Raw genomic sequence first — 20,751 nt, 5'->3', positions numbered from 1 at the left:
CAGTATGGGGCCAGGGAGGGGGATCGTGTGTGTCCCATGCCCCTGGGAGACCTGAGGCTTTGACCTTCCTGGAAACAAGGCATGACTCCAACTCCGACTAAACGTTATAGAAACTCTTTATTATTAGACAAAAATAGACTCTTTTTTAGCCCCCTTTTCATGTGATCCCACTCTGATCTCTCTGCTCAGAGGGGAGGCAGAGGAGGGAGTGCCTTGCTCCCCACACTCTCCCCTCTCCCTGCCATGCTGGGACCTGCAGCTGGGTGGAGCTAGCAGGGCCTGTCTCCGCCAGCGCTGATGTTCTCGCGCAGGCAGGGCCATCCCCATCTCCTCCAGGCTCCACTGCTGATGCCTTCTCACCCTTCACACACCCATCTCTGCCATCTGCTCACATGCAAGGTCATCTCATGGGCCCGTCCACTTTGCTTAGCAGGCTGGGGGCGGGGAAGGAGAGCAGTGTCCCAGGCCGGTGTCCGCTCCCCGTTCCTAGGGGAGGGGCTGGATCCCGGGTCTCCTGGGTCCAGGCCAGGGGAAGTGAGGGCTGTGGGGTGCTGAGAGGGGCGCAGTGTCGATGTGGGCTCGGAGCTTGTGGCCTTCCTTCATTTTCTCTGGCCCAGCAGAACTTTGGTGATGAAGGTGACAATGGCACCTGCAGGCTGATCTGGGTCAAGCTCTGCAAAGAGGTGACACACATTCTCCCAGGGGCTTCCCGGCTTCTTGGCCACGAAACCAAAGATCCTGGGGGTACAAAGGCAGGATGGGGAGGGCTCAGCATCCCTTCCACAGGGACTACCACGCCAGGGTTGGGGAGGAAGGAGGTGCCTCGATGCCACGCCAGTGCCACGCCAGTGCCATGCCATGCCATGCCAGGGAGGCGCGACTGCACTCCCAGGGAGGCTTACTTGGAGGTGGTCCCGTCCGGGTTGGTCCATCTGCAGAAGGAGAAGAACTGTGAAGGGATGCACCCGGGGAATAGCTACCAACGGAAGAGCTGGGCTGGGGACTGTGGGGCGAAAGGGCTGGGAGGGAGAGGGTCACCTCCGGTCCTGAGGGTCAGTGCTGGCGAAGGTGATGCTGTTCACTGGATAATGGCGGCGAAAGAAGAGCCTGTGAGGAGGAGGGTGGGGAAAGTCACCCGGAAATCGGGGCCCCAGGGCCTGTACCCCTCCCCCGGGGGGGCTTGGCACGCACACTCACTTCCTCTGGTTGTCCGTCAGCGTGATGCCCTGGGCTGAGACCTTGAAGTGGACAATGGCTGGCGTGGGGCGGGGGCTGCAGCTCAGAGCTGCGGAGCTGGCCCGCGCCACCGCTTGGGGGCCTGTCAGCGACTCCGTCTCCACTGAGGTCAGGTAGAGCACACTGCAGGCTGGGGGGGGCGGGGGGTTGGAGGGAGCAGCGGCTCTGCCTGCCCCCGGGTCTATCTTCCCTCGATCCCCCCACCCCACCGGCTCTCGCACTTTCCCCAGCTAGTGCGCTCGGGATGCGTGTCACACAGGTAACCTGTTAAAAAGGCAGATTCTGTGCCTCCCCCAGATCCACAGTCAGAGGTGCTGGAAAGAGGCCTGAGAATCTGCGTCCTAACAAGCCCCCTCCCCACAGAGCCTAGACCAAGGACTCCCTCTCCCACTGTGCCTACAGATGCAGGGCTCCCCCTGCCCTCAGGGGTTAGACGCATCCGCCAGGGCCCACCCACCCACCTCAAGGCCTTTCAGTGCCCCATGTATCAGCAACGGCCCCCTTGGTGCCCAGGGGGAGGAGAGGAGGGAGAGGCCCGTACCGGCGCCCTGGCGCAGGAGGTCTGCCGCTGTGCTCATGTTGGCGGGCGCTGGGGCCTCTGGGGCCTCCTCCAGAGGATCTGAGGGAAACGGGGGCCAGTGGGGAGTGGCAGTGCTGGGAGATGGAGAGCAACCTCTGCCGTCCCCGAGGGAAGGCAGGCAGGCAGGCGGGAAGCCAGGGCCTAGGGATTCTGCCTTTGCCTGCAGTGGGTGGGGAGAGGTGGGAGGACAGATGACCGGACACCCACCTTTGCTGGGAATACGCAGGCAGCAGGGCAGGGACAGCGGGGAGATGGAGTGCTGGGAGACCAGGGCCGACAGGCTGCCTGCAGGGGAGAGGCGAGTGGGGTCTCGAGGCACCCGGAGATACCCGCGGTCTACCTCCTCCCTCCTGACGCCTCTTGGCCTCCCTGGACCAGCCCAGTGCAGCCTTCCCAGCCCCTGCTTCTCACCAAAGTAGGGCTCGCTGGGGCACCCCTTGATCTTCACCCCTTTGGGCCCAGTCTCAATGAGAAAATGGCGGACCAGCTGTTCCAAGGGGTCCCCTGAGCGGAGGGGAGGGGAGGGGAGAGGAAGGCTTCGTCAGATTCCAGGTTCTGCTTCTCGCCTGCTGGAATTCTTTCCCGAGCTGGAGAGGACACTTGCTCCCTCTCCCCACTAAGAAGCGACATGGCCCACCCTGCCTTGTCTGGCCTCTGGTACCTCCCCACACCCCACTCCCCGTTTCCCTCACGGTTGACCATTCTGTACCTTTCCAGGGCTGGGCGCTGGGTGGGGGCGTAGCCACCTTGAGAGCCAGCCCATAGGCTCCTTGGAATGAATGACTGTCCCTGATCAAGAAGGCCCCAGGGTCCTTGTCCTTCAGCAGGGCGATGGCTGCAGGAGGTTGGGAGAAGTCTTCTCAGCGGCCGACTGAGCCCCAAGGAGCCCCTCCGCTCTGCTGCCCAAGTTCCCCAGGCCTCTGGCCCTAACAGCTGCAGCGACAGCACCCGGGACGCCACTGGGGAGTCAGCGCACAGAGCGCTGACAGTGTTAGACCTCCTTGAGCCCGAAGCCCAGAATCACCAGCTAGAGAAAGGCTCGGCCCAGAGGAGGCCCACTGAGACGGGGAAGAGGCACTGACTGGAAGGATGGGCTCCAAAGCCGAGCCAGAGCCCTGGACGGGGGTGGGAGCAGGCTGGCTTCTCACCTTGGTCACGGGACAGGTGTGGCTTATACCAGAACTTGGACGTATCCTGGACAAACTTGACGTTGCTCTGGCTCTCTTGCATAGGAGGCTCTAGGACAGGGAGGGACTGAGCTTGGCCTCAGGGCTCCCCAGTCCCCATGCCATGCCCCTCCCTGGGAAAAAGGGTTCTCCCAAGGTGGCCCCAGCCACCTGAAGGCCTTTATACCTGGGGGTTGGGGGGCATTATCCGGGACCAGAGGTGCAAAGGTGACATGGTGACTCGTGCCTCTAGCTGGTGGCGATGCCTGCTCTGGGCCCCAGGGTCCCGGCTGTTGCCCAGGCCCCAGCAGGTGGCGCTTCTCGGGAAGTGGGGGCTGGGTAGGGCCACTGATGTCATAAGATGCAGCCAGAGGGAAGGCAGGTACGGGTGAGCTCCGCGGCGGCTCTGGGCTAGCCACAAGCCAGGGCATCTGAGTAGGCACAGGGGTGAGGGGGGACCCGTCTGGGCTGTCCGGGGAGTCTCGAAGGCCCTGCCAGGGGGCGTGGCGGAGGCCGGGCAGGGTGGTGGGTACAGGGCCCCTTGGACTGGTGCTGTCCGAACGGCCCCCCGGGCTCCTCTCCTGAGGCCAGTCGTTGGGTGAGCTGGGCGGGGAGGCTGGGGAGAAGGGACCAGGGGCCGGAGGCTCAGGCCCACTTCTTGCTGGCAGCTCTGGAGCTCTTTCAGCCCCTCCCTGGGAAGCAGGTGGCAAGGCCTCTCCAGGACTCAGTCTCTGAGTGGGCGCCAAGGTGGGGGACCTAGTGTCCTGCCGTCGGGCGCTGCGGGGTGGGAGGGCAGGTGGTTAGTAGAGCCGCAGAACCCCGTGAGAGCTGCCCCCACCCCAGGCTTCAGGGTCTGCCTGGACCAAGAGGCGCCTGAGCTGCCCAACCCCTCTGGGTACCTCTCCTTGCCCTGGACTGGGCTGCTGGTGTGCAGGGGCGTGGAGGGACCGGACAGCTCAGAAGAGGCACTGCACTGGGCATCTCGGGGAGACCGAGGCAGGGTGCTGTGCCCGCTGGGGCTCTCCCTCCAGGACACCGGCTCCGGCGACTCTGCAGGGAAGGTGAGAGGAGGGGCTGTGAGCCAGGAAGAGCCCCTTCTGTCTGGCTTAGCTCTTTCTCACTCTGTGCTTCCCCCACCATCTTCCAGAGCCCTCCTCTGCCCTGGGCACTCCCCGTCCCAGCGCCCTCACCTGCAGATGCCAAGGGTCCTGCTGGGGCCAGGTGCCCGGGCGGTGGATACCTGTCCCCTCCCTCCTCTGCAGGGATCTCGTAGCTGAGGTTCCTGGATTGGGGGTAGGGTGGGCTGCCGGGGGAAATGGAGCCAGCCCGGGGGGAGTGGGCACCAGAGCTGGGATACCTTCTGCCCTCGCCTGGAGACCCGCAGCTGTGAGGCGCCCGGCCATACGCTGGGCAGTAACTGGGAACCGCTCCTCCATAGCCGTATGTCACCAGGGCAGGGTACCCTGGATGCCCATACCTGCCTTCGGGGCACATGGCGTAGGAGCAGCCCTCATGCCCTTCCTCGCCTGCCTTGGGTGGCTTCAGGCAGCTGTAGTCGGGCACTGGGGCATGGTGGTGCCCACAGGAAGGCACCAGCAGGGGCAGCGGGTGCCCAGGTCGCACCGGGTGCAGGAGGGGCTTGCCAGCCTCATTCGCCCACCCCTCTCCAGCCTCCCTCTCCAGGCGCAGCCCATAGAGGGCTGCCGTGGGCAGCGCTAGCTTCTCCTCACAGGCGGGGCATGAGCACAGGGCAGGCAGCCCAGGGTCCTCCAGGATCACCACCTCCCGGTAGCCTGGGGCGCGGTAGCCAAAGTCCCCGTTGGCCGGTTTCCCCAGCTCAGGCGGGTAGGGGTACGGTCCCTCGGACAGCGATCGGCAGAGGCGCCTCTTCTCCACGGAGGCCTCAGCATAGCCCTGTGGGGGCCCCTCGTAGGCCCCGTAGGCCAGCCGCCTCCTCTCCAGGGTCCCCTCTGGCCGGTAGTAGCCCCCATTGGGGACCCCGCAGGGTTCCCGGTAGCCCTGGCGGCAGGAGCAGTGGCGGCTGAGGCCAGGCCTGTGTCCCGAATACATTCCAAGGCGGGGGCCTCCGCCCGCCGGGGGCTGCTCTTCATCATCGAGGATGGCCGTCTCACGCCCAGCTCCCCGGCCCCCGGCGACCACGCCACAGCCCCCCAGGAGGCGCTCCAGCTCCCGCCGCTCGGCAGCTGTCGGGGGTGGCCGGCCAGGGGACTCGGCGGCGGGCTCGGCGGTCAGCGTGGAAGAATGGCCAGAATCGCTGCTGACAGAGAGCAGCGGGGGCGGGGGCGGCTCCGGAGAGGGCGCCGGCGGGGTCTGGCGGGGGGCCCGCTGCACCTGGGCATAAGGACTGCCATCCAGGGGCCCCCGGGTATGGGTGACGGAGTCTGGGTGGGGAGAGATCCGGGAGGGAGGGCAAGCAGGCAAAAGGGGGCGAGAGTGAGAGAGAGAGAGAGAGAGAGAGAGAGAGAGAGCGAGCGCGTGTGTTAACAGGGGACAGCGCAGGAGACTCCAGCTCAGCGGGTGTCTCTTGGGAGGGGTGTCTGCCTGGGGAGGGAAGAGTGTGCCCCCCAAAACTCCACCTCCTGCCGCCCCGCGCCCCACACACCATCCACACTGTCCTCGTGGTGCAGGTTGAAGTTCTCGTAGGAGTCCCAGCGCACGGCAGGCTCTGCCGTGTTGTAGTCAACAGAGACCGAGGGCTCGTTCCGTGGGGTGCTGCCTACGGAAGTGCACCCGGGGGTGAGGCGCAGGGAGGGACGACTCCCCTCCGCCCCCCGCCAGGGCCAGGCCTGGCTCTCACCTTTGATCTTCTCTGGGCTGGAGGAGAAGACGAACTCCACCGAGGCTTGGAAGGGGAACCTCTCGTCTGCGGGGAGTGGGCAGTGAGGAACCAGGCGCCCGCCTGCCCGCCCTCACCTGGGCTCCAGCCCCCAAGCCGCTTGTCTCCAACTCACCGGCCCAGGCCTCGTCCAGCTGGTCCTTGGGGAAGGTGAGCCGTGGTCCATGGATGGTACACGTGTGGAACTGGACTCGGAACACGAGGGTCCGGTCAGTCCCCCGGCTACCCCTGTGATAGCACGTCACCTGGGTGAGGGGAGGGAGACCGGTGTTCAGGCCCTCGTGTCCACTCACGTCTCCTCGGTGCTTCCACCCTGGGGACTATCTGGCCACGGCTCTGCCTTGCCTGAACCCCAGGGTGACCTCCCCATCAGGAGGACGCCCTCTTTGCCCTCCCATCAGCCTCAAATTGATGGCTCACCAGAGACTGTGCAGCTGGCGGCTCATACCACCGCCCCTCACCCCACCCCCAGGACTCTCCCTGTCGCTAAGGCCCCCTCACCATGACATCGCCTTTGAGGAGGAGAGCCGGCTCCAGGCTGATGCAAAGCTGCTGGGGACCAGGGCCTGCAACATGACTGAGGAAGAGAGAGGGCAGAGGTGAATCAGGGGCACTCGGGTACACGGGTGGCTGTGAAGATTCAGGAGGCAGTTGGGAGATTGGAGATTGAACACTGCCTTAGTGAGAGCCCTGTAAGCATTAGCCTCCCCACCTATAAAACGGATTCTGTGATGCTATCAGTTTGTGGGTGCAGTGGCTGGAGAAACAGGGACCCAGGGAGCAGAGAAGCAGGGGCCCGGGAACAGAGCACTCACTAGATTCCAGATGTGTAGACAAGCTGCATGGACTGGTAGATCTTGAGGAAGGGTTGGAAACCTGGAGGGGCAAGAAGGAGAAGGCACGTGAGGGGTGCTGAGTGGAGGGGGTGGGGGACAGCCCGCTCCCTGGAGTACATTCCAAGCAGACTCACCCGTGCCAGGTTCAAAGGCTGGCAGCATGGGCACGAGCACATAGTGCAGGAAGAGAGGGCTGCTGTTCATTCTGATGGAGCCAGACAGCAGACCACTGAAGTAGCTGATATACCTGGTGGGGGGATGTCAAGGAGGACGTAAGCCCCTTCCTCTGGAGATCCCCTGGTGTCATCTCAACTACGAACGCTGCCCCAGCCACCTTCTCCTCGGCGCTTCCCTCCCATCTTCCAGCTCAACAGAGATGTCTTCCTTGCATCTAACCTCCATCCTTCTTGCTGTCTACGAGGTTTTGTCCTTGCTGTTCCCTCTGTCTAGAATGCCCTTCCCCCAGATCTCTGCCTCACGTAATATAGCGGTGGGCCCTGACTGTCCTGTGAGTCTCCGTTCATCACGAGACTCAGCTTTATTTTTTGTATAGATAGCACCTGTCATCATCCAAAACGACCTTGTCTCTTTATTCACAGGTTTATTGCCGTCTACCCCACTAGCATGTAAATAAGCCCCATGAGAGCAGGGACCCTGTGCTTGTTCTGCGTTCTCAGCATTTGGCACAGTCCCAAGCACACAGGAGGCGCTCCATGAAGGTGTGCGGCATGAACGAGAGAACCTCGGCCTTCGCAGCCACGGAGGGAACTGCTCCTCTGGCCCGTCCCCACCTAGGCTGCTCACCGGCGCTGGGAGGGCTGCAGCTCCGAGGCCACTTTGTCCTCACAGAACTTCCGCATGGTAAGGGTAGCCAGCGCCTGGTCCGCCCTGGGGAGAGCGAGACCAGGGTGGGGTCTTAGGGGCTGGTCTCCAACCTGGTCTCCCATCCCTAAGCCCCAGGGGAGGGAAGAGAGGTGCGATTTCCCCCAAGTCTAGAGGAGGCCCAGAGTGGTGGTGAAGAGAGCTAGAAACCCCAGTCACTTTACTGGTTGTTGGACCTCGGGCAATTGTTCCCTGAGTTTTAGTTTCTTCCTCTGTAAAATGGGACAATAAGACCATGTTATGGGTTGAATCGTGTCCCCGCAAAAGATATGTACCTCAGAATGTGACCTTATTTGGAAATAGGGTCGTTGCAGATGTAATTAGTTATGATGTTATACTGGAGTAGGATGAGCCCTTAATCCAATATGACTGGTGTCCTTAGAAGAAGAGAAGAAGAGAAGAAGAGACACAGACACACAGACACACAGGAAGAAGGCCATGTGACAACAAAGGCAGAGATCGGAGTGATGCATCTGCAAGCCAAGGAACACCAAGGACTGTTGGCCAGCACCAGGAGCTAGGAAGAGGCCAGGAAGGTCTCTACCCAGAGTCTCAGTGGGAGTGTGGCCCTGCTGACACCTCAGATTTTAGACTTGTAGCCCCCAGAACTGAGACAACAGGTTTCTGTTGTCTTAAGCCACTTAGTTTGTGGCACTGTGTTACAGCAGCCCTAGGAAAACTGTGGTGAAGTACAAGTGAGAAGAAGGAGGTGGAAAGGTCAAGTTTATAGTAAATGGCTCTTCTGAACACTGAGGTGGGCTTCAGAGGAGATGGGCTCGTCAAGGGCCAGCTGGAGGAAGGGTCACTGGGGAAGGGGGCGCTCGGGGCTGGGGAGCCTTACCCTGCAGAGATCTTGCTGTAGTGCATGTAGGCAGAGACGATGACCCCGAGCTTGCCCTTGCTCCCCTAAGGACAAAGAGGCAGGGATGCAGGGCTTGCTGGGGACCCTGGCTGAGGGCACCCCAGCCCTGCGAACTCGCGCTCCCAGCTCACCTTGCAGTACAGTACGACCACATGCTGCGGGTCAGCACTGAGCCACGTCTCCATGGCTTTGCAGATGGAGCACAGCTTGTCCAGCGGGGGCGCGTGCAGCTCAGGCCAGCCAAAGTCCTGGACCTGAGGGGTGCAGGAGTGGGACTGGGGCTGGTGGCCACCAAAGAAGAGGTGGGTGGGGGTGGAAGAGGGACAGGATGTAGGGGCCTGGAGACAAGGTCAGGGGCCTGCTGGCTGTGTCCATGGCAGCTTCAACACTTCCCTCACCTGGACAACGGGTTGATACCTGATGCACCATGCTTTGGGGTGTCCCAAGTGACGTGTCATATGGGAAAGTGCTTCAGAGTGAAGTAGATAGCAATTGCTACTATTAATACCGAGGAGGCAGGGGGTGATGGCTTTAATCCCCTCCTACCTTGGGGTTTAGGCGGGTCAGGTCATGTCTTTTCTCTGAAAGGTTGAAGAGCTGCAAGTAAAGTGGGGGCATTAGGCGAAATGACCCCAGGCAGCGAGGCGCGATGATGCTTGGAGGTGGTATCACCCGCTGTGACCCTAAGGAAGGGCCTTTCTCCAAAATGAGGAGGTCGCTAAGGCCCAACCTAGCTCGTACAGCCCAGTCGGCGGTCCAGGTTTGCGCCCGGGCCCCGCCCACTCGGGGCTCCGCCTCCGCGGCGTGACGTCAGGGAGGGGCCTGGACCTCCCAGCCCTCTCGTTGGCTGACTGAGACAGGTCCCGCCCCTCACCAGGTACTTGTCGCGGTGCTTGGATTGCAGCACGTGAGCCAGCTCGCGCAGGTGTCCCCGGTGTCGCTGTTCGTCGGGCCGCGCGGGGAAGGCGGCGGCCAGGATCCGCTCCGTCACGTAGGTGAGGTCCAAGTCCCAGCGGCGCTCCATGAGAGGATCCAGGCTGAAGCTCCTGGGGAGGAGGCGAAGCCTGTGTTAGGAACAGGGCGGAGAGTGGGGGTGGGGCGGGCACCGGAGGCTGGTGTGAAGGAAGGGTGTTTGGCTGACTACAGGTGAGGTCTCCTGGGTCCTGAGAGTGGGTGGGACCAGCTGGGAGGCGGCGCTGGCCTGGAGAGCTTTGTTGGGGGGCCCTGCCCTGGGCTGAGGTGTGAGGCCAGCGGAAGGGGCTCATATGGGACCACACCCCGCGCCCTCACTTACCTGGGCAGAGTGCTGCGTTGCTTTGAGTAGTTCAGAGACTTGGTGGATCCCTGGTGGATGAGATGAGACTTTGCACACGTCTTTTGTGCCCCTCACTCGAGGGTCCCCACTCCAGAGTTCCATGAACTTTTGCCTCAGAAGAAACCTAGGTCCTTAGTCCCAGAGCTACCTGCTTCCGCCCCCCTCCTCCAGCATCACCTTACCAGGTGCTCTATGCGCCTCACAGGGGCCGTGTTTCTCCGCTAGAGGGAGATGGGGGAGGAAAAGGGAGTGGTTAGGGAAGGGGCGAGGACCAGCCGGCGTCCCTGTGAGGGATGTACTGGGGGGGGTGGGCGGAGTCCTAGCCCCCAGCAGGCCCAAGAGGACGATAGCAGAGGGCTCAGATTTTTTCCCACTGCCTCAGGATTGACCACTATCCACATTAGTCCATTCAAGGTAACCTCCTGGGGGCCCTCTCTGTGGCCACCAGACCTCTGGACACCGCCACAGCCAGGTTCCTTGCCTCGGTCTCCCCATCCCAGAGCATACTTACCAGCTCCGTGGGAGGCAAGGCCTGACAGGATGAAGTCACCTGGAAGGAGACGGGAGTGAGGAGCTGAGCTGCTGGTGAAATGGGCTTTCCCGGGCTTAAGGATGGGGCCACCCCTCAGCTTCAGCGAGAAGTTGGAGGGGCTGTCAGCAGATGGGCGCAGGCTGCAACTGAGGTTCCTCTATTTAAGGGAGCCTCCCCTCTGGCCTCTCGGTCCCCCACCCCTGGGCCCCCCACTTGTTACTCTTGGCTTCCAGCCCCCTGCCCACACAGACCCCCATTCATCCAGCTGCAGGGCAGGAGTTATATATAGAGCCATGCAGGCAGGCCATGGCTAGGGACGGACACTGGCCTCTTTCACTGGGAGACCCCGCCCCTGGGCACACAGCTCCCCAAAGCCAGCTCCAAGGCCCTAGGACCCCTCACGCTGCAGGAGGAGGACCAGGGCACCTCCCCAGAGATGCAGCTGTCTCAGGTTCCCAGTGGACAGTGGGTGCTATCTACACCTTGCACCTTCTGCCCAGCCTTTCCAGGGCCCAGGACAAGACCCACTCAGGCATCCTGAGGACCCTTCCCCAGAAGGAAGGCACAGCCCATCCGGCTGCCAGTCTCCGAAATCCTGCTCTGACACCCACCCACCCCACCCTTCCTCCTCCTTGCTCTCCTCCTCTTCCCCACCCCCCATCCACTCGCCAGCTGCAGCCTGGGCACCGCACCAAGACAAACGCTGCGCTGTCGCTGTCTGCGCTGCCTGGGCCAGCCCTCCAGGGGGTGGAGTAGGATGGTTCTTAAAGGGCCCAGTACAGTACCCTCTCCCACCCAGCAGGGGTTCCCCAATGATGAGAAAGGTGGAGGGTTGATGCCAGTGTGGTCGGAGAAGCCTGTTTCAGAGGAGGAAGGGACCCCAGTCCTCTCCCCACAGCAGGTACCCACCTTTGCTTCACATTTTCTGTGTGTCGCAACCTTGCAGACTAGAGGGGATGGAGGGGAGGAGAGGGGTTAGCCAGGGGCCCACTGGGGCAGTGGAAGGGGTGGCCCTCTCCCATCTCCCCAGGCCCTGGAACTAGACCTTGGGACTTCCAGGACTCCGGCTGTAATGAGCTGGCTGGAGTGGGGGAGCAGGGGCAGAGTTCAAGGGAAGCGCATGGCAGTGGTGCACTACTGCCCAGGCCAGGGAGGGAGGGAGCCAGGGGTAACGTTCTAGGGTGGGTGCGGGTAAAGAGGAAACAAGGGAGGAAAGCCTCCAGTCTCAGGTTAAGTGGGAAGGTGATTTAGAGTACTGGGTCTCCTGGGGTGCTGGGGGAGCAAGGGCTGTTTGGAGGGGACGCAGTTCCTCTTGGCTCCCACGTGGCCCAGCCCAGGGGCAGCACGCGCAGTACGGGTTCTGTTCTGCGGTCTGCCTGCTGGGGTTGTGCAACCCAGTGGTGCTGGGTGATGCTCGCAGAGTCACAGCATAGGGCAGGGCGCCTCACCTCGGCATGAGACGCCTGTCCCATCGATGGTCACCTTACACACTGCACAGACCGGTGGTTTCTTCCGGAAAACCTTCTCCCGGAAGCTATGTGGCTCAGCTTTTCTAGGCTAGGTGGAGGGACAGACAGACAGAGGTGTCAGTTCCCACGGGCCCATCTCCAGGACCGGGCTGGGGCCCGAGCACTGCACAGTTTCTCTCTTCCATCCCAATAAAGCCCCCAAACTCGTAGAACGCACTTGGCCACAGCTGTTTCCGGGCAGTTGTAGGGCTTGTCCTAGACAGTGCATAGAACCTGGCCCCTTGCGTCACCCTAGCTGGGTCAGCTCCTCCCCAAGGGATCACTTAGGCCCCTCACGTGGCCCTGGTGTGTGATACCCTTGCGGTCACTGCCACCCAAGCCCTAGAGCTTCCGTCCTGGTGTGGGGGGATGGCGCTCCTTGACTCTGCTATGAAGACAACCTGTTTCTCCTCCCATCTTGCCCTCCCCAGCTGGAGGCTTCGGTAGAGTGAGCAGGGAGGGGGTCAGACATGAATGTACGGTGTCAGTCACACAGCACCCAGACAGACCTGGCAGGAGGGCCTCAGCCAGGCCTGCTCCCCTGGTCCCCATGTCCCAGTCCTCCAGGCGGCTGACACGCCCTCCTCCCCCTAGTGTCAGAACAACATGTTTACTCATTGTGCACCCAGGCGGCAGGCAGCAGTTGTGTAAGGAGGGGGCGGTAATGCTCAGAGGAAGAGGCAGATGGAGGCAGGACTTGGAAATATTTCGCTGCCTTTCTGCTCCGGGATGTAGTAAGTGCCCCGTCACTTGAGGAGGTTCAAGTGGGATTCCAGCGTTGGAGGGGGAGAGGGTGGAGCAGATGCTCCTGGGCCCTCCCCACCCAGAGTGCAGTGAGTGGGGGGGCTGGGATGCCCCCTATGGCCCAGGCCTACCTTGTCCCATCCCTCCCATCCTCTGGGGACCATTTGCTTCCTTGTCTCTTCTCTCTTCTACCTATTTTTCTCCTCCTCTGGCGTTCAAGTTCCTGCCTCCCTCCCGCATTGTATTGTCTCATGTTGCCCTGAGATGCTTCTTTTGGGGTGAGGCTGAGAAAATGTGGGGAAAGGCAGTGATGGGGCCTCCAGGCCCCTCAGCCTGGGGATGCAGGCAGCACCTCTGGTCTCTTGGCTGTCCCTGAAGCTTCTGGATTAAACCCAACTTGAACTCTTCTGGGCTGGACCAACTCTGTCAGACCCACTAGGAAACTTGGGTGCATTTTGGCATTAGTGGCACACACAGATGATAGCAGTGGAAAGCCCATCAACCCCCCCCTTGTCTAAAGCACTCCTGAGACCTGGCTGCCTCCCGCCCTCCCTTCCTTCCTTCGCCACCCCCATCCCATCTCCCTCAAACTTCTCAGCTTAGGGACGTCCTCTCTGGGGTTCCAGAATAGTACCCAGGAAGGTCCTACAATGATGTATACCTGCCTGGGTGCAGGGCTGGCCTGGGCTAGGGCAGGGAATGTGTCAGGGGAGCTGAAAGGGACACCAGGTTTTGCTCTAACCCTAACGTCTGCTGCTCACGCCACAGCCAGACCTGGCCACTCCAGAGCGATAGCGTAACGAGGGGATGCGAGGGGATGCGGGACAAGGGGAGAAGGCTGAGGAAGCTGAAACTGGGAAGGGGGTCTGGCCTGAGTCCTGGCCCCCTCCCCCACTGCCCACACCTCCACCCCTGCCCCTCCTCTGCCCAGCCAATGGGCCCTCCTACCCTGTTGGTGGCCCGGCTGCTGTCCCTCCTCCCCAGGGCTCTGAGCAGCCTCTCCACTGGGCCGCTGGACTTCATGGTGTCCGGCTGCCGGGGGTGCCGGCCGTGGGGCCCGAACAATGCTGGGGCCTGGCCCGGGGCTTCCTGGAAGCGGCCTGGCGGAGGCAGCCACTTCCCCTGGGTGGAGAGTAGGCTGTCTGGCTGGTGTGAGGAGAAGCCCAGCCCTGGAAGTGGAGGGGAGTGCAGGCGGGAAGGGGGCAGGTCGCTGCTCCAGGAAGTGGGGGCGGGTGGGGGGGGTAGGAAGTGGGGGAGGCCAGGAGATCAGATTCCCAGGATCTACCCTGCTGGGAGTGTCAGCCCAGGATCTTTTGCCCCCAGCCCACCCTGCTCTGGAGCTGCCCCATGCCCAGGGATCTGCCCTATCCAGGGATCTGTGGGATCCTGAGATCCAGCCCCCAGTGGGGCGGGGCAGGGGCGGGGTGGGAATTTAGGTCTCAGGGCAGGGCTCAAGGGCCAGCGGGGAACACCGCGTCCCAGCCAGGCCAGCCTCCCGGCCTGAACTCTCAGGCTCTCTGGGGACTTCTGGTGGGGGGAGTGGGAGCTGGGAATTGCCACCCCAGCCAGCTCAGGACTGAAGTGCATCCTGAGGGTTAGGGAGAATGGGACTGAGGGCCAGCTTCCTGCCTCAGTTTTACCAGTTGTGAAGAAATAGGAAAAGGAGAACGTGCACTGGCCCCCTGCCCCCACCATCTACACTGGAAGGTCAAATTCCAGCCGGAGTCCGCTCTGCGCACAGGAGCGAGCCATTCTCCTGCCCCAGCCCGAGGCATTTGGGGCCCTTCTCCTGAGAGCTCCCCAGCAGCTCTGCTCCTGACACAGTACCTTACCTATTCTCTGGCTTGTTTCTCTCAGGTCTCTAGCTCTTTTGAGCCTTGCCACCCCAAGCTCTAGGTCTGGCCCCCCCCCGCACCCCGCCCCGAGCCTGAACGCTACCTTCATGGCTCTCCCAGCTCTGCTCTCCTTCCTCAGCAGCTGTCCCAGGGCCCGAGAACCGGACAGGAGGCCCCCCTCCCAACACATACTCCACGCCCCTCCGCGGGCCTCCTGCCTCCCTCCTGGGAATGCGGCCAGCTTCCTGTCCCGGAAGTTAAGGGAAGGAGGTGGATTGGGGCCTTGGAAAGGATGGGAGGGGAGTAATCTTCCGAAAGTATAAGGGGTTAATAGCCTGGGGGTCCTCAGCCCCAAGCCTTGGACAGCAGCTCCCCAGAGCAGTCCAGTGGAACAGTCCAGTGGCTTGAAAGAATGTGCAAACGTGCGTGTCCCGCCCCCATTTGCAGCGTATTACTGAATGTCCCAGGGCTCTGGAAGCTCCCCCAGCTCTGGCTTCTCCCACCAGGTCCTCCTTAACCTTCCCTCTCCCTCCCTCGAGCCCATCTGGGTTGGTCTAACCCTGCCGCTGCTGCCGGATGAGCCCAATCAGGACACTTCCTTGGGCTGCCTGGACTGGGTTTACCCTGAGGCTTCTCCCTTGAAGCTCTAGTTCTCCTTCCAGGTCAGGAAGTCTGCCCCCAGGGTACCTTAGCCAGAGGGAGGCCTAGCCTGTAACTGGAGAGGGGCACTGGCTCTGCAACACACTCCCACCCCACCAGCCCTGGCTGGGTCCCAGGACATTCCAGGCCCCTGGCCAGTGTGGGCAACCGGGCCTGGCCTGGTCCAGTCCCCAGCCCTGCTGGGATCAGGAGAGGTGCTGTGGTAGTGGTGGGATGGCCCTTCTCCCCTCCTATTACAGTTACCCTGGCCAGGACCCCTCCAGCAGGCTTCTCTCTACTCCTGCTGCCTCCCGAGGCTGAAAGTCCCCTCACCTGGCAACAGGTCCCCAGACCTCCTCTGACCCTCACTCTTGTCCTCGTGGGTGGCTCACTAGCCCCCATGTTGGGTGGCCAGGGAAGCATGGCTTTGAGTCCCTCCCCACCCTGTGGAGCACCTCTGAAGTGAGACGGGATGGGAGAGCGCTGAGCCTTCAGGCAGTGCTGAGAGGAAAAGCAGCTCGCTGGGGCAGGCCTGGGAAGGCCAGGCCAGACCCCTGGGACCCTCACCCTCCTCCTGCCTGGAACTTTCCAGAGCCCGTCAGTCTGTCCCCCAGCCTGGCCCCCTCTTACTTCCCAAGCCCTGGGTTTGTTTGGAGAACCCCCTCCACCCAACACTCCCCCTTCCTGGAAATAGCTGTGGTTGGATAAGCGGCTGGGAGCCCAGCCGCGAGGAGGGGTGAGGCCCAGGGAAGGAGACAAGGAGGGAAGGCGGAGTGTGCGAGTGTGCCCAGGGTGACCTGGAGAATTGACGGTGGAAGCCGAATCTGCCTCGGTTTCCCCAGATGTGAAGTAAACTAGCAAAACCCTGACTCGCACTCTCCCCGGCCAGTTCCCGCCCAGGTCCCGGGCCTGCAGGGGCGGCGCGAGAGCGTGCGTGGCGGGACGGAGCGGCGGCGTGTGCGCCCGGGACGGGCGAAGGCGAGACGGCCGGGCCGGGGAGTGACCGCGGGCCGGCCCCGCCCCCTGGTCACCTTTCCGGCCTCCGGGCCCCGCCCGCTGCCGTCCCCGGCCCCGCGGCTCCCGACCCCCGGCCCAGCGCGCCCGCCTCGCTCCCCGCGCCCCCTCGCCCCACCCGGTGGCCCCGCGCCCCCTGGCGACCGCCCCCGGCACTGCCCGCCGGGCCGTGACGCACAGGCCGCCGCCCTCCCGCCCGGCGCAGCGCGGCCACTCACCTGCGGGGGGCGCCCGGCGGGGCGGGGGCGCGGCGGGGCGGGGCAGCAGCAGGGGGAGCCCCCGGGCCAGCCCATCTCGTCCGGGCCCGCGCCGAGCGGACGCGGAGGAGGCGGAGGAGACGGGGCGGGCGCGCTGCGCTCGCCCCTGCCGCTCCCTGCGCCGCCCTCTCCTCCCTCCCGCGGGCTCCTCTCCCTCCCTCTCTCCCTCCTTCCCGGGCTCCAATCCCCACGTGCCGCCCGCTCCCCGCCCCTCGTCCTTCTCCTTCTTCCTTTTCTCCTCCCCACCTTCTCTGGCGAACCCACGCGCCCAGGAGCTGGGAAGGAGGCATGCGGGGACTGGCAGAGACCCTTGGAGATCGGAAGAGACAGAAATGCGGGGAGAGATTTTGGGAGAGGTGGACGAGGAGAACACAGGGACAGGAAAATCTCAAAAGAGTCCGGAAGAGACTGACCCAGAGGGACACAGGCAAAAAAACTTACGAGCCAAACAGACGCAGAAGAAAAGGTGGACACAGGTCCAGAAGGCACTAGAAACAAGGGTGCAGAGGACTGCCTCGGCCTCTCTCAGTTCGGCCCCTCCACGGGAATGCGTTTGGGAGTGGGCCTGACCCCGAAATCAGGGGCCACCTGCGGCCTGGCCTAGTGGGGCTAGCGCCACCTACCCACCGGGACTTCAATCGAAGGCATCTGGTATCACTTATGTCCCAAGTCGCTGGACGCACTCCTCTGGTCCTCTGCCACGGGAGACTTCTCGAGTGCCACCTAGTCTGCCCCAAAGGACTCACAGCTGAGGACCTTCAGGTCAAGTTCAACCTCCCAACCCCACGCCTAAGCTGCTCCAGTCAGCCCAAACATCGCCCTGCTTTGGACCTGGACTGTCATTCCTGTTCCCTAGGATAATTCTATTAAAGTCTTCCTCTCATTTAACTCAAGTTCCAGGCTTTCCAGTGGACATGGAAATTTATTCTGTGGTCTAATCTCATTCACTTCTTTTGCAGTGTCTGGATCTGGTTGGTACTGGATAGGAACTTCCTGGAGTTGAGTTAATGGGCTGTGGGGCTGGTTTGAGTTGTGCCACCCTGGAGGGGAAGGTAGAGGGAAAGGATGTCTTTCTAGAAGCTCAATCTATTCCCATTCCCAGGTTCCCCAATGTTCTTTAGCAGTGAGCACTTCCTGACACTTTCTCCCTCACCCTCCCCACTGGATTTTCCATGATGAAAACTGGTGGGGGAGGGGGGCAGGCGGATTCTGAGGAGCCGGTGCCCAGACCTCAATGCCCAATGCCTGCTCAAGGCAGCCAGTATCGCCAGCGCTAAGGCCTTCTATCCCTCGCTGTCTCCTCTCTCAGCTGGGTCTTTTCTGTGCTCATCTAGCCTTTGGCAAAGGCTGAGAAGTCTGGTTCTGATTACGAGGGAGTGGGGCACCTGATTCTAATCTGGCGGCAGGGAAGAGGCTGGGAAGCTGCGGATGGTGACAATGCAGGTCCCCCAGAGACTGGCATTTGGGAGGGGTAGGTGTGGCTGGGACCGGGGAGCCTTGATCTTACTGCTCTTGACTGAGTTGGTGTCCAATAGGCAGAGATTAGAGAGGCAGGAGTCACTGGGATCTGGAGGAAGGGCTGGGGGCCAACGGAGCGGGGGAGGGAAGAGGTAGGGAGGCACTGGGAGGAGGTGAGAGGCCAGAGTCTGGAGAAGGCCAGAGGAGAGAGGAGAGCCACGGGGATCAGAGGCTACTGGCGAAGGGGCAGGGCTGAAGGTCATTCTGTGTATTTTGGTAAGATTTGATTATGTAATCGAGATAGCCAAGATATGAAAATTCACTCAGTTCTTTGGAGCCTAAGTCTACCTCTTTTAAAATCTTGCTCTTTCCAGAGTTCATTAGGGTCTTTGGCCGGGCCCTGGGATGCACACCAAAGGGTAGGTTTTAGAGGTACCAAAGGAGAGACTGGGACCCAGAGAAAACGTACTTGACTGGATCCCAGAATGATGGGAGGGCCAGAGCCTCACACTCATGCTGGTATTGCTGCCCCTAAGAGGAAATTTTTTTTTTTTCAAACCCGGCTCCTCAGCAGTGAAAGCCCCGACTCCTAACCACTGGACCGTCAGGGAATTCTCGCTAAGAGGCACTTCTGAGGTTCCAAGGAATTGGGGGAGGGTCGTAAGATGGGTAGCGGAACTTCCAGCCCAGACTTGATTCCTGCTCTCAATGTGGGGACGGGGGAAGGGGGCTGCAGGGGGGAAGCTGACGAGGAAGGTTGAGAGTGAGAAAATATAGAAGGTGGCTTGGAGGGGGTGAAATTATAATGGGTGGCACGTGGCACATAGGGCCAGCCAGGCATCCTGACTACCAGCTCAGAGCAGAGGGGACTTTAGAAAGGAAGGGGAAAGGGAGGAGAAAAGCAGGATCATGTTAGTGAAGGTGAAACAAGTTGAGGAACACCCTCTGACCCTTCATGCAGGGTTTCTTACCTTAACTATGCAGGGGGCAGCCCATCCTGGCACAGAAGGCTGAACTCCCTCTTCCCTGGTCTGGGGTGATCCCATGCCTGTGACTGAGTGTGCTCAGATCCTGGGGGTGGGGGACTATAGGAGAGCATTGAGAGAGTAGGCTGGTCTGGCTGGAAGAGGTCAGGGGAACTTCAGGGGAGGGTTTGGGCTCTGGGAACCAGGAAGAGTGGGGGAAGGGGAAGAGCTGTCTCCAGAGGCAGATCTCCTAGCTGAGGACAGAGGATATATTGTCCAGCTGGGAGGTTGCTGCAGCTGGGCGGGGAGCTGCACAGCTCGCCTCTTCCAAACTCTTTCTTTCTGCTGAGGCTGGGGGGTGAGGGAAGGCAAGTCTTCCCTCCACACTTGTGGCCCTGGGGGCTATAAATGGTTGCTGAGAAACAAGGTTTTATTTGAGAAATAATGCTTCCCAGGAGCAGATGTGTATGTAGCTCTCCCACTTCCTGAGAAACCAGATGCTGTGAGCTCACTTAGCGCTCGAGGTGACGCTCTCAGCACTAACTGGGACCCCGCCTTGGGATCCAGAGCCTAGTGTTTGACTCTGTTTAGAAGAAACTAAGCCATGTGGATTGGAATACACGAGGGACCCGACCAGACTGAAGTTGATGCCAAACCTGCAGCCTCTGATGGCTCAAGATTTACGTAGGTTGACAGGGCTGACCCATCCTGGGACCTGTTTCCACGGTTGGGCTTCTGAAAGAGTCCACACATTCTTATGACTGAGGATGGGGACCATACCGGTGCCTACCTTTCCCTTGAACTTGAGTACCCTGTTGGGCCACAGTATAGGGAGTTTTCCTCCCTGCCTTTTCTGTGCACAACCAACATGAACCTCTTTCCGGTCAGCCTTTCCTAGCTTCATCCTTTTTTCCATCATCATTTACCAAGACCTCAGTATTACACAGTGGGGGAGTGGCTTGAAATGAAGGCTTTGGAGGATGTGACTGAGGCTGCTGCCTGCGGTGGAGCTGCAGTATGCAAGCGTTGCCTCGTAGGCTGTAGGTACAGGTAGCCTGGGCCGGAGCTTTTCCTCCCTACCCACAGGGATCACAGCACACCAAGCCACTTATTGCTCGACTTCAGAAGTCAACGCACCAGCAATAAACTACAAGAGCAGCTGCCGCTGCAGTTGACCCAGGAGAGCCACCTGTGTCACTGTGCTTCCATCTCCTTACACCTCCCGCCCCACACTTCTTCTTGGCTCCAAGTCCCCAAAATTGTCGACTGAGGTTTCCGTGGCTTTCTGTGCTCCCACCCCCTTGTGACCTTAAGGATTCTCTGCCACTGTTCTAACCTCTTTCCTGCCTTGCAACAATGAACAGTCTGTCCCTAGCTGTTTAGAAAATTTCCCGCTGCCTGTGCATTAAAAGTGGCCTCAGTTGTAACCCAGACCACCCTGTCAACCGTAACTCCACTCTGCCTGTGTGGTATAGCCTAGGACAGCAGACACATCACCTCTCCAGACTGAAGGGTGGAGGTTTATGGAGACACCACCCCAAGGACATGAGGATTTATCCCTAGAGTTCCCGCTTAATCTTATGACTAAAATAAACTACAGGAAATGGAACACAGATACTCTCAAGTATTAAAGGTAAACACCAGGTAAAAATAGAGGGGAGGGCTTCCCTGGTGGCGCAGTGGTTGAGAGTCCACCTGCCGATGCAGGGGACACGGGTTCGTGCCCCGGTCCGGGAAGATCCCACATGCCGCGGCGCAGCTGGGCCCATGAGCCATGGCCGCTAAGCTTGCGCGTCCGGAGCCTGTGCTCCGCAAATTCCCAGTTCTGGGGCCTCAATCAACAGATTCCTCTTGTACTCCCACCCTCCACCTGCATAAAATGGCATCCAATACTGAGAGGGAACTTCAGAAAGGGGTGTGTGTGTGTGTGTGCGTGTGTGTGTGTGTAGAGCAGACTATCAATAGGGAGTGGAATAGTGTGTGTGTGTGTGTGTTTATGTGTAGAGCAGACTATCAATAGGGAATGGAATAAAAAACGCAGCATGAGGCATGCACGCCAAGACAC

General features: G+C 61.0%; 1 protein-coding gene across 8 annotated transcripts; it reads right to left on the bottom strand.

Moving 5' to 3' along the window:
• Positions 1 to 100: 100 nt before the first annotated feature.
• Positions 101 to 16,423, bottom strand: TNS2 (tensin 2). Of its 8 annotated transcripts, none has more exons than XM_089920756.1 (29): positions 16,225 to 16,423; positions 11,715 to 11,823; positions 11,176 to 11,213; positions 10,246 to 10,284; positions 9,917 to 9,955; positions 9,714 to 9,763; positions 9,294 to 9,483; positions 8,966 to 9,016; positions 8,551 to 8,673; positions 8,399 to 8,463; positions 7,480 to 7,563; positions 6,810 to 6,922; positions 6,655 to 6,715; positions 6,341 to 6,416; positions 5,955 to 6,084; positions 5,801 to 5,866; positions 5,606 to 5,719; positions 4,173 to 5,384; positions 3,882 to 4,032; positions 3,170 to 3,759; positions 2,965 to 3,054; positions 2,526 to 2,651; positions 2,228 to 2,320; positions 2,024 to 2,101; positions 1,778 to 1,855; positions 1,198 to 1,366; positions 1,039 to 1,107; positions 903 to 932; positions 101 to 738 (listed from the first exon to the last, which is right to left on the bottom strand). In XM_089920756.1, exons 1-29 carry the CDS (start codon positions 16,297 to 16,299, stop codon positions 600 to 602), a joined length of 4,248 nt encoding a protein of 1,415 aa, XP_089776882.1. In that variant the 5' UTR covers positions 16,300 to 16,423; the 3' UTR covers positions 101 to 599. The 8 variants fall into 8 exon arrangements, 7 of the variants coding, with proteins under 7 accessions (XP_089776882.1, XP_089776884.1, XP_022427790.1 ...); XM_089920758.1 differs by having other exon boundaries at positions 9,294 to 9,465; XM_022572082.3 differs by lacking the exon at positions 16,225 to 16,423 and adding an exon at positions 14,457 to 14,558 and having other exon boundaries at positions 9,294 to 9,465.
• Positions 16,424 to 20,751: the final 4,328 nt, after the last annotated feature.

Source organism: Delphinapterus leucas, chromosome 11 (assembly GCF_059928025.1).
Source record: "Delphinapterus leucas isolate spDelLeu-1000000601 "Yukka" chromosome 11, BTC_Dleu_Yukka2, whole genome shotgun sequence".
NCBI classification, from domain to species: domain Eukaryota; kingdom Metazoa; phylum Chordata; class Mammalia; order Artiodactyla; family Monodontidae; genus Delphinapterus; species Delphinapterus leucas.
The sequence above is the reverse complement of the archived record's forward strand: the minus strand, read 5'-3'. Positions and strand labels throughout refer to the sequence as shown.

Bases quoted from the DNA above. Each gene is read 5' to 3' on its own strand.
- TNS2 (XM_089920756.1), bottom strand. From the start codon at position 16,299: ATGGGCTGGCCCGGGGGCTCCCCCTGCTGCTGCCCCGCCCCGCCGCGC. The intron at 11,824-16,224 runs GTGAGTGGCCGC...CCCTCCACCTAG, and splicing joins CCGCCGGGCGCCCCCCGCAG to CCTAGAAAAGCTGAGCCACA. The intron at 11,214-11,714 runs GTGAGGCGCCCT...CATCCCCTCTAG, and splicing joins GACAGGCGTCTCATGCCGAG to TCTGCAAGGTTGCGACACAC.